Below are 12,184 nucleotides of genomic sequence, written 5' to 3' on the forward strand. Positions count from 1 at the left end.
CATCCACAAAACTTTTAAGCCTCTTTTGGGACACTTGTCAACCAATGAAAATGAACGACCTTCACCCATAGTGCATTAAGGCCTTTCGCTGGCCAAAGAAGATGGCTGAAGGCATCTCTAGCTAAAAAAGATGGCTAAAGGCATCTCTAGATGGTTCTTGCATTTCCTGCTTTTGGAAGTGCCACACATTTCACGTGGCAAAATAAGTTCCCATTAGCTTGGACCATCATGTAGTGCAATAAAGAATAATCCAAGGCCTTTCGTAGTTTATGGCATACACTCGTGATCTACAATGAGATGCAACAGGCAGAGATTAGTTGCCTTGTTGAACAACATTTTTTTCTCCATGAGAAGGCATCAACCCACCACATATCTCGTTTGATGAGGCAATTCTTCTCTCTCTCTCTCTCTCTCTCTCTCTCTCTCTCTCTCACACACACACACACACACATACACACAAAGGATTTGCATTTTTCACTGACAGGATCCCAGAGACTGATAAGAGTATTATTGCGAATACAATAACAGTCCCAAAGGACAAAAGACCCGCAAATTGGGAGAAGAAGAGAAGAGAAGAAGAGAGATTTTGCCATTGCAAGAACAATCCCAAGAGACCTCAAAGAGTTATCCGACGAGTCTTGAACTCAAAGACTGCTACTCTAGAGGGAACAAGGATCACCACTTTACAAGACTGCTACTCTAGAGGGAACAGGGATCACCGCTTTACAAGGACAGCATGAGAGAGAGAGAGAGAGAGAGAGAGAGAGAGAGAGAGAGAGAGAGAAGACTTTTAAATATACATTAACAACTTACAAGGACAGCCTTAGATTCACCGATCTTGTGAAAAAACCCGGTGTAACCATCCACAAAAATGACATCAAATCTGTGTAGCCATTTGCACACAAAGTTACATCTTGTATGTATTATGCTAGAATACATGGCACCTGAGGAGGCAGAGACGGGCCACGAGCTTGCGCGCTAAAGAATGGGCGTGAATCAACCATAGATAAGAGAGTCCCGAACCGCTGTGTGGCATTAGGAGGCCATAACTATAACTCATATTGTTGTTGGCATCACATATGATGGCAGCTAGCATGAGGGGCCAAACATGTTTGAAAAGCCGCTAACCTCTATGATGTGTGTCACGGAGCCAGCACAAGCACCTTGATTGTCCCTTGGCTATTGGCAGCTAGCATTGTCGGACTCTCACTCTTCCAACACACTGCACTTATGAAATGAGAAGAGTCATCATCGCTATCTTCGAGGTCTGAAGATCCAAACCTATGCCAAGCTGCTGGTTTTGAAATTGCCTGTTCCAAAAAAAAGGTCATCATCTATATAGATAGGTTGATTTTGTGCATGCATACATGTGTGTGTGTGTGTGTGTGTGTGTGTGTGTGTGTGTGTGTGTGTGAGAGAGAGAGAGAGAGAGAGAGAGAGAGAGAGACTTCTGGTCCAGCTTACCTTATGGTAGACACAGACTTCATTTGTTTCACTGCCACAGGCAATGTAGTCACTGTTCACCGACAGCCCAACGAAGTTTTTCTCATTAGTATGTCCTTTCAAAGTCCGTATCTGACGACCAGTGCATAGTATGTCAGCAAGTTGGTATCTGTTTGCAAAATTTTAGTCAATCGGAGATACATACATGTGTATTCTCTGCAACATCCCAGAGGCGCAGCGTACTATCTGTGGATGCAGAAGCAAGTTCCGTGGACGAAGTAAACTTCACATATGAGACTGCCTTTCTGTGCCCACTGAAAATGTGCAATGGAGCAACCGTATTTCTTAAATCATAATAATGAATGTGATGATCAGCTGAACCCACCTGCCCAAAACAAAGAGTAAAATTACTACTCCAGCCACTTTGAAAGAGATTCCCTCTTCACATTGATCAAACAGAGAGAAACTCTCATAACGTTAGCCTATGACACCCCGCATCAGCCCCTAGATACACTTAATTTGCTACCTCGACTAAATCCACCCCTCTTGATTAAACACGGGGTGAAACGTAGGCTTTTTTCTCCAAGGACCTCTCTAGCATAAGAGCACGGCAAAAGGCTTACCACCCAACCATAAAAATCCCCATAGATATAGACTATGCCATTCACGCTTGGCCGGACACTGGCCAACCATGACCTAAGCCCACGATGTGCAGGTCTACACACCCCTGTGGCCGTCTAGACCTCCTCATATCCTATGTGGACTCCACACCTGAACTCTGCATCCACGGTGTGCACACTACACCTACCCGTGCAGGCCATCTGTGCTCTGTGGTCCCGATGCTATAGCTTGTGACATATGGGCATACCAATAATTCCAAGCTCAATATGCACTCAAACAGACAATTGGTTGTATGACTCTTACTGCCAGAAAATGGCTAGATCCAGGATTGTATTTGACGCAGCAAATATTGGCCTTCATATCAATATCAAGCACACTGGATTCCTGCTTCGTACACCACACTTTCACCTGCACCACCCATAAAGCAAACATGGGAAAGTTAGCTAGCCTGTGATGTAAAGCAAAGCAAAGAAAGTACGCCAATTCCTCTAAAATGAAAAAATCAAAGCAAGTTTGAATTGAAGGGTGACAAACCTTAGAAGATGAAAGATGAAAGAGAGAAAGAATTGCAAGGTCAAAATTAATACATTAGCTAGAAAAAGGTTTGTACATGCTGCATTTTCAACTTCATTCCTTTCATCCTTTAAACTTTCCTATAGCTTCCTTAGACCTTAGTCAAGAGCAGAGACAGTAGGAAGAAAATATATGACTGCAAATAAAAATCATCCCTACAACCCATTACGCGAAGCACACCACTTATGAGCTTATGCATAGATCCTACTTTTCAAAAACAGAGTTCAGATTGCAACCTTGCAATCATCACTTCCAGAAACGAGCATTGAAGGATCTGTTCGTGAAAAATCCACGCTCCATGCACGCTTTTCATGCTCTTCGTACTCCATAATGCTCTGGCCAAAAAGAAAGCTCACACTGAAAAATTGAACGAAGATTGATTTCTATGAGGTGGAAATGAAATAGTAAAGCATTTTACCTGCCGCGTATTAACATCCCAAACGGTAATAATGCCCTCATAGTCACTGCTGGCTATTTGATTTTTTATATACTTGTTCCAGCTGAGACTGCTTAACTTTGATCTTGTGGGCATCTCAACAACAGGAAAATGCACCTCTGCCGGAACATTCACCACCTGCTAATACAACCTTCAGTATCCAAAAAGGATATCAAATTAGAAAGCTCCAGCAGGCTACAGACCGTTGAAAATTCAAAGATCTTGATGCGTCTTGACACTCCAGCAGTTGCAAACAGTTTGTCGTCCCGGTCAAATTCAATGCTGAAATTTGGTAAACCAAAAACTCTAAGCCACGATTCACTTTTATACAAAATATAAGGGTAAAAACACTTGAACAAATTGCAAAATCAAAACACAAAAATTATGCAAGAAAGATCACAGCCAAGCAAGACTAGTTAAATATTAATTTATTGTGTTTACAAAACAAAGAAACAAAAGCCACTTAAAACGGACTTACTCAAGAGTCAAAAGAGGCAAACAACAAATGAAATGCTTAAGCTGAACTCAACTTTTCACCGTGCAAAAGAAAAATCTTGAAAATCACAGTACAAGCTACTTAAAACGACTTACACGAGACGGAAAAATAAATGAGAAGCACTGTTGAACTCAATTTTTCACCAGAACATGGAAGACAACCACCTAGACTCAATTCCTAAGCCTCATACTCATCCAGTACAGCGAAAGACAAGAAAATTTCTTAAGATCTTAAATTGAGATTCTACAGTCTCTCTCTCTCTCTCTCTCTCTCTCTCTCTCTCTCTCTCTCTCTCTCTCTAATCACTTCCGGTAAGTGATCGGACGAAAAGACAGACAGAGCCACAATCTACACATTGACAACACTTTTAGTACTTCAAAACAACTAGAAAAGAGAGAGAAGACGACACGGCACGTCGGAGTTCCGAGCCAAGACGCGTTGGCCCCAAAGACTGACGCCCTTTCAGTGTTCCTTTAATATTGATGATTAGCAAAGTAAAACAGCCGGGGAGCGGGGAGCACCTCCTTTGCAATCTGCGCATTGAAGAATGCCAGAGAGGGCCCCCAAGGCTCATATTTAAAAGCCCAAAGCCTCAAATATGAAAAGCTGAGTCCAAAAACCCACTTTCCTAAAATTACGGAATTTCCCTAAAAAACCACCGTGAATTCCACGATGTCCGTACAGGTGCCACATCATCATATTTTGAGGTTATAAACTAGTCTGACTTCGTTTCGGTCACTTTCGGGCGCTTTAAACAAGTTTTCTTTGACTTTTAGGATTTTTAGGCCCCTCGGCCGTTGATCTGTTAGTTGGTTAGGGATTCCTATTGTTTCTTCTTCTTCTTCTAGGTTTTAGGCCCCTCGACTGGGATCTATTCCTTTGGTCGGAACTTGGTGGGAACAATAGGCCGGTAAAACATTTTTTGCTGCTTTTGCTTCTTCTGTTACTTCTTCTTAGGGTTTAGGCCCCTCCGCCGTCGGGGTTCTACAGGTTGGCTCCATTCTTCAATGGCTTGAGACGTCAACAGTTTGTGACACTCTCTCCAGCGTTTCTCTCTTCTTTGTAGAGTTTCTTTGTCTAGTGTTTTTCCCCCGCTAGCATTTTTGCTAGATTGCCCTCCCCCTCTCTTCTGCCTTTGAGTTTTTGCAGGTTCTCTCTCCTACTATGGCCTCTCCTGCCCTACGCGAGTTGGTACCCTGCAAATCTAGGAGATCCCCGAGACGGGGTTGCTCTTGGAGGTTCCACATTCGGAGCTTGCTGCTGTCTGCCATCGCATACAATGGGTTGTGCACTTGTTGCCGCTGTTTTCAGCCATATCCGTTCATCTTCTGCTACCACTTCTCACAAGGTGTAAGAGCTGCGGCAACCTTGGAGCGTTTTTACCGCGAGTTCAATGCTTCTATAGAGTTTTGGGAGAGGAGCTTACTGTTTTTTCACATTCAGATGTGGTACTATCGCATTCAATGCAAGTTTTCAAGGATCGGGTACAAGTTTTGCAAGTACAAAGAGGTTGTCTATTGGCTGCAGTAAATTTCAGATTCGGAGCGGTCATTTGACGGAGTATAGAGCCAGATTTGGAGGTGACAAAGTGGTCAAGAGGAGGGACAATTGGCTCACTGGAACCGCCTAGGGGAACTGCAACATGCCCACGAATATCGAAATGGGACCATGGGTTGCCCCAAGGTTGGAGCTCTCTAAAGGAATGTACGGGAGAGACCTCCAAATCTTGCTGATTGCAGAAAAAATAGATGTCCTGACCAACTGCAGACGCTGCATGCAAGCCTGTCATCCATAGGATTTTGAAAAATCTATTGTCGAATATAAAGAATACGGTCCATAAGAGATTGAAAACCTATCCCACAAACACTACTGACAAGTTCACAAAAGGGCATAGGAGTGACCCAATCTGTAGGGCCACACTACCATCAATGAAGAGAAGACATGGAGATAGGAAGAGTCCATACTACAACAAAACTTCCTTGAACTGTTGTCATTGTCAACTAAGCATTTGGCACCACTACTACACCTCTAAACCTCATCATCCGAAGTCCGATGATCATACAAGAAGTGGTACTAGAGAGAGAAGAATCCCCGTCAAAGCCAACTTCAACACATGTACTAGAACATGCACCCGGTCTGCTGCATACGGGATGAACAAGAGTCAACTGAAGCCAGAATTGAAACTTCCATCCTCAACTTACTGAGAGTCAAGTTTTCAGGACTGGATTGTTGGAGTCGTCGTCTCTACCTGATCTACGTGATGACTCCTCGGCCTCCTTGAGTGGATTGCTCTTCGAGGAGACCACGTGCAAGACCAAGTCTTGCATGTGTTTGTCTTGCAGCGCCTTAAGCTCTAGCTCCATCGTTGCCCTCTTTTCTTCAGCCGCTATGCATTGAGCCATAGTTTTTCCATATTGCAACCACACGTTCGACGCACACGGGTTCGGAAGTACGGAATAAGTACGGATCAAACTACCCAAAAATTCCACACGTCAGATAGCCTACTGCATAGGATGCTTAAAAGCCTACATACTACACCACCATGTTTTAAACTTTATACACAAACACAAAACCATAGAAACTTTAGAAATTAAAATTTAGAGACTAGCTTGTTGCTCAATCTACACAGTGCACACGATACACCAATCAGTCAATGACCATCATGATTCATAACTAGACAAAATTGATTGGCTAAGGCCCAAAGGCATGTAGACAAAGAGTAAAAAGTGGAGGGATGGAGCCTCAAAGTAATGGAGTACGGAATCACTTTCCGTAAGCTTCCGTACTCAGACGACTATGGAAGTACGGCTGGGAATCCACACGCGTACGTAAAAAACTATGCGTTGAGCTTGCGTGTTTGTTCACACTCTAGCTCCATAGCTACCCTCCTTTCTTTAGCAACTACACATTGAGCTTCGCGTTCCCTCTCTAAAGCCATGTGCTCCCTTTCCACGGCAACCCATTGAGCCTCCTTTTCCCTTTTAGCTTCGGCCTCGCTTCGGCTTGTTGAGCTTCCTTTTCCCTCTGGGCGGCGGCTCATTGAGCCTCCTCTTGTAGCATCATCTCCATCATAGACTTTACCAAAGCCTCCATAGACTTTGGTGCAATCCGTGGCGTAGATGGGGACAAAGAAGAATCCAGAAATGGTCCTCCTGGTAAAGGGACTTCTTCTCCAATTCCACTTTCATCACCTTCATGCAAACTTGCATAGTTACTCGGAACGGGAACGGGGAACAAGAACGGAAGGGTCCGGAATGGGACGGGGACGGAGACGAAGAGGTGGAGGGGGACCGGAACGATCTACTAAAGTAAGGCTTGAATTACCTCCATTCAGCTTAGTCCCAAATCAACTCCAAAATTGCCCCCCAAATCTACCTCCAGACCTGCTCTCAAACTACCCCAAATATGTCTCCCAAACTACCCCAAATCTGCTCGCAAATGCCTACTTTTTGTCCCCCAAACACCTAGTTTTGCCTCTTCCGCCTCGCGTTCTCCCATTCCCACTCACATTCCACCCCGTTCCCCCCGTTTCAGAACACCGTTCCGGTTACACCCCATTCCGGAACGGTGTTTCGTCCCGACTCCATTTCGGGAACGGGACTCGCCCGGAACGCCGTTTCGAAACGTTTAGGCTGCGTTCCGCCCGTTCCCTGTTACACTGATGCAAAGTATCCATCCCGCTTATGGTGATGACCATGCACTCAATATTGGAGTACTTGGGTTCTTGGGTGCTGGGGTTCTTGATGAAGGAGTACGAACGGAAGTGCGACGCGAGAGAGAGTGCGAGAAGAAGAGCACGACGATATGGTGAACTCGCTCTAATGTAATGTGTAGAGCATAGTGAGTTCTTATTAGGTTATTACAAAAGAATATGTGTACATACCTGGCGGCCCGCCCACTTACCTGGGCGACCACATTGGGCTTTATACCCCAACAACCTCCCACTTAAAGTCCAATGTGGTACTTTAAGTGTGAGAGAAGCTACTATACAAGCTAATATACAAGAGATGTAGAGAAGTGATGTACTACCCTACACCTAACTGCTTGCGAAAATGCGCAAAGCTCTCTGAGGGAAGTCCTTTTGTAAGTAGATCAGCAGGATTTTCTGTGGTGTGAACTTTGACAAGCTGAAGTTGCTTATCCTCGAGCATTTCCCTGATGAAATGATACTTCACATCCACATGCTTTGTCTTTGAGTGATAAACTGGATTGCGAGCCAATTGTATAGCACTTTGACTATCACAATATAACACAAGCATCTCTTCTTTGATTCCCAAATCTATTACTAGTCGATTAAGCCAAATTGATTCTTTGCATGCCTCTGATGCTGCAACATATTCAGCCTCTGTAGTAGACTGAGTAACACAATCTTGTAATCTAGAACGCCATGATACTGCTCCACCAGCCAATGTAAAGACATACCCTGACGTAGACCTTCGGTTGTCTAAGTCACCTGCATAATCTGAGTCTGTAAAACCCTTTACACTTAGCTCCTGACTCCCATAGCATATACGCATACTCTTTGTAGCTTTCAGGTATCTCAATATTCCTTTCACTGCCTCCCAATATTCCTTTTACGTATGCAAAAGGCTCTTGCCTCTGCAAACGAGCATAATTCCACAACCTGACGTACCACCCACGACCAAGCAAGCTCAAATTTCAAGATGATTTACCAATGCGTCATAGAATCCAAGCAATCGCCTCAGAGAATCGGCAAGCAGCATATCACCTGGCAGACCCACATCACTCCCGCAGGAGATCTAGTGGCCAATCTACCACCGTGAGACCTCTCCCTATCTCATCTTGGTTCATACTTGCAAACCCTAAAACGCAGCAGAAAATCAGCCCTAATTTGACCACTTTTTAGCAGGGCGTACATGAGGAATTTCCTGTTTGTCCTGTGAAGAGGAACCCTCTTCCATAATTCCCTTCCCCTTGTCGGCCATAGTGTAATCCCCGTGTTCTTGCACTGTGTGTCTTTACCCTGAACAATCCAGGCTCACTCTTTGAGGAAAAAGTGATTGATATCCCGGCAATGGAACCATGAAACCGGCCCGTAGGGCGGTAGGCGTTGGCTTTCACCCGAAATTCTTTACTTTAAACACACACACAGAGCACTTTGCAAAGAGAACCTGCGACGGGAGTTAACACTTGAATACACACACGGCTCGGAAGCTAGAATGCTCCGAGCAGACGCCGACAACTTGTAGGCCCCAAAATTGGCGCCCCTTTCGGTATTTCTTTATTCTTTAGGAGGGTATATTACAAGGTAAGGTCCTGGGAATCCTTCACGTGTATCCACCTAGATACCATTTGATTTGGCCAAATTTCGGCAGCATAACAGCCCCAAAACTTGCGCGAAACCAATTCCCCTGCTGGAACTCGCTTGCACTGTCGTATACCCTCTGATTCCTGTCCAAAAACAGTAAATTCAGCACGCTGTATTTACTGGTTTTTGCCCTGTTTTCAGCCCCAAACAGTCCCCTAACTGTCCTTTGCCAGTGGGGCACGATTCCCAATGATCCTGGCGTCCGTATGGCTGAAAAACAGTCAAATTACAGCGCATACACAGCGCTGATTTTGCACCTGTACGGTGAGGTTATGACCCTCACCAGTGCCTGCTTTGGAGCAGCAGTTAGCTACCCCTGTTCCTGCTCAAGGAGGCTCTTGCCTCAGCACAAAAGCATGAACCCACACAACTGTACATCAGTCAAATGAGTAGCCCTCTTGTGGGGCATCACATAACTGCACGTAGGGGAGAAAGAGAGAGCAGTATGTAGCGTGCGGGGCATCACTCCCATCACCATACTGTACATAGAGGGAAAGAAAGCACTCCATAGCTCTTAACCTGTGACAGGTTCTCAATGAAGCATCCTCCCAGCATAAATCGAGCGCCCCCTCTTCTGCCCTTAACCTATAATGCATCTGTGAACAAATAGATGCAAAAAGGAGAAGATTTCCATGGCTGCCAAAACCTACGTATCGCTGAAAACGCAGCAAAACAGCCTTGTAAACACCCATTTGACGCCTTCCAATGCTGAAAATGAGCTCCTTGGACCTAGGCAAAGTCATGGGAAGCTCAAAAATGGAGAGAAAATGGCTGAAAATCCAAGTTAACAGCCTCCAAAACTGCTCTCAAAAGTCAGTTACGGGTTCTGTTCTCCCAGACTTGGTAAATTGACCACAAAGTGCCACTTGGCACTCATACATGCAATTTCCCCGCATTGGGCTTCCTGCTTAAAAATCTCTCAACTTGTGCATCAGTTGACTTTGCAGCAGAGTACTAAAATGTTCCCTTGGTCATACCGAAGGTAATGACGCGAACACATTTCACGGCCCAGAATAGCAGTTCCCTAATTTTTAGGAGATGCTTCCGTCGGGCTCCCGCTGGTCTTTTGACCATCTATCCTCATTGGGACCGCATCCAAAAGTGCAATGTGGCCCAACTGTCGGATACTTTCTGTTGGTGATCCCACCTTGACTTTATGCCTTTATTGAGTTCACTTCCTAGTATCCACCAACTTGCTAAGTGCGACGGGGGGGACCTGTATGATCTTGCTCTAAGCCTAGACATCCTCTTACTGTACGAATTCCAGTGCCGACCAACTTCCCGTCTGCGGGTGAAACTACCGTTCACATTGGCCATACAATGTCCGACCATTTGCAACTTCAAAAAGAGGGTCTCAAAAATAAAACAAAAATCATTGGAAGAAACCAACAACTAAGGTTAGCAATTGCCACGTCCTCGTGACATACCCCCCTCTTGAAATCGCAAACGTCATCGATTGCATACCATAAATACATGCCACTGATGATCTTGTGTTGTTAGCACTCTTTTATCATCGCATGTATCCGCAAGAAAGACTGTCAAAACATATGTACAAATGACTTAATGAGACCTTCATACTTTTGTCAAACTGTACACTGCTGTTGCACTGAATCCATGAGTACATTTGATGTGCTAGCTCTATCATTACCCCTCCTTTGCACACGTTGGGTTGGGGCATAAGTAGGCTGTAACCCAAAGGCCTCAAGGTAAAGCTGCAATACATTTGGTGACTCTGACAGTTCATGCTCTTCCATCCACTTTGCATCCATAGGTGGATAGTTCTTGAACTTCACCATAGCATCTTGCAACCTGTCCCTTAACTTTTACGTATGCAAAAGGCTCTTGCCTCTGCAAACGAGCATAATTCCACAACCTGACGTACCACCCACGACCAAGCAAGCTCAAATTTCAAGATGATTTACCAATGCGTCATAGAATCCAAGCAATCGCCTCAGAGAATCGGCAAGCAGCATGTCACCTGGCAGACCCACATCACTCCCGCAGGAGATCTAGTGGCCAATCTACCACCGTGAGACCTCTCCCTATCTCATCTTGGTTCATACTTGCAAACCCTAAAACGCAGCAAAAAATCAGCCCTAATTTGACCACTTTTTAGCAGGGCGTACATGCGGAATTTCCTGTTTGTCCTGTGAAGAGGAACCCTCTTCCATAATTCCCTTCCCCTTGTCGGCCATAGTGTAATCCCCGTGTTCTTGCACTGTGTGTCTTTACCCTGAACAATCCAGGCTCACTCTTTGAGGAAAAAGTGATTGATATCCCGGCAATGGAACCATGAAACCGACCCGTAGGGCGGTAGGCGTTGGCTTTCACCCGAAATTCTTTACTTTAAACACACACACAGAGCACTTTGCAAAGAGAACCTGCGACGGGAGTTAACACTTGAATACACACACGGCTCGGAAGCTAGAATGCTCCGAGCAGACGCCGACAACTTGTAGGCCCCAAAATTGGCGCCCCTTTCGGTATTTCTTTATTCTTTAGGAGGGTAAATTACAAGGTAAGGTCCTGGGAATCCTTCACGTGTATCCACCTAGATACCATTTGATTTGGCCAAATTTCGGCAGCATAACAACCCCAAAACTTGCGCGAAACCAATTCCCCTGCTGGAACTCGCTTGCACTGTCGTATACCCTCTGATTCCTGTCCAAAAACAGTAAATTCAGCACGCTGTATTTACTGGTTTTTGCCATGTTTTCAGCCCCAAACAGTCCCCTAACTGTCCTTTGCCAGTGGGGCACGATTCCCAATGATCCTGGCGTCCGTATGGCTGAAAAACAGTCAAATTACAACGCATACACAGCGCTGATTTTGCACCTGTACGGTGAGGTTATGACCCTCACCAGTGCCTGCTTTGGAGCAGCAGTTAGCTACCCCTGTTCCTGCTCAAGGAGGCTCTTGCCTCAGCACAAAAGCATGAACCCACACAACTGTACATCAGTCAAATGAGTAGCCCTCTTGTGGGGCATCACATAACTGCACGTAGGGGAGAAAGAGAGAGCAGTATGTAGCGTGCGGGGCATCACTCCCGTCACCATACTGTACATAGAGGGAAAGAAAGCACTCCATAGCTCTTAACCTGTGACAGGTTCTCAATGAAGCATCCTCCCAGCATAAATCGAGCGCCCCCTCTTCTGCCCTTAACCTGTAATGCATCTCTGTGAACAAATAGATGCAAAAAGGAGAAGATTTCCATGGCTGCCAAAACCTGCGTATCGCTGAAAACGCAGCAAAACAGCCTTGTAAACACGCATTTGATGCCTTCCAA

General features: G+C 45.2%; 1 protein-coding gene across 2 annotated transcripts in view; it reads right to left on the minus strand.

The window, feature by feature from the left end:
- Positions 1–776: 776 nt before the first annotated feature.
- The window catches only part of COP1 (Transducin/WD40 repeat-like superfamily protein), a 36,972-nt gene continuing 25,564 nt past the window's right edge, over positions 777–12,184 (minus strand). For both annotated transcript variants that reach the window (XM_086499376.1, XM_086499377.1), the window contains 7 exons: positions 3,277–3,355; positions 3,056–3,211; positions 2,874–2,972; positions 2,368–2,472; positions 1,649–1,828; positions 1,465–1,575; positions 777–1,310 (listed from right to left, as the gene is read on the minus strand). In XM_086499376.1, the coding sequence (XP_086355502.1) occupies positions 1,143–1,310; positions 1,465–1,575; positions 1,649–1,828; positions 2,368–2,472; positions 2,874–2,972; positions 3,056–3,211; positions 3,277–3,355 (898 nt within the window). In that variant the 3' untranslated portion in view covers positions 777–1,142. The remainder of the gene's footprint in view (positions 1,311–1,464; positions 1,576–1,648; positions 1,829–2,367; positions 2,473–2,873; positions 2,973–3,055; positions 3,212–3,276; positions 3,356–12,184) is intronic.

The sequence above is a fragment of the Adiantum capillus-veneris genome, chromosome 25 (assembly GCF_014529385.1).
Source record: "Adiantum capillus-veneris isolate H3 chromosome 25, ASM1452938v2, whole genome shotgun sequence".
Taxonomy (NCBI): Eukaryota; Viridiplantae; Streptophyta; class Polypodiopsida; order Polypodiales; family Pteridaceae; genus Adiantum; species Adiantum capillus-veneris.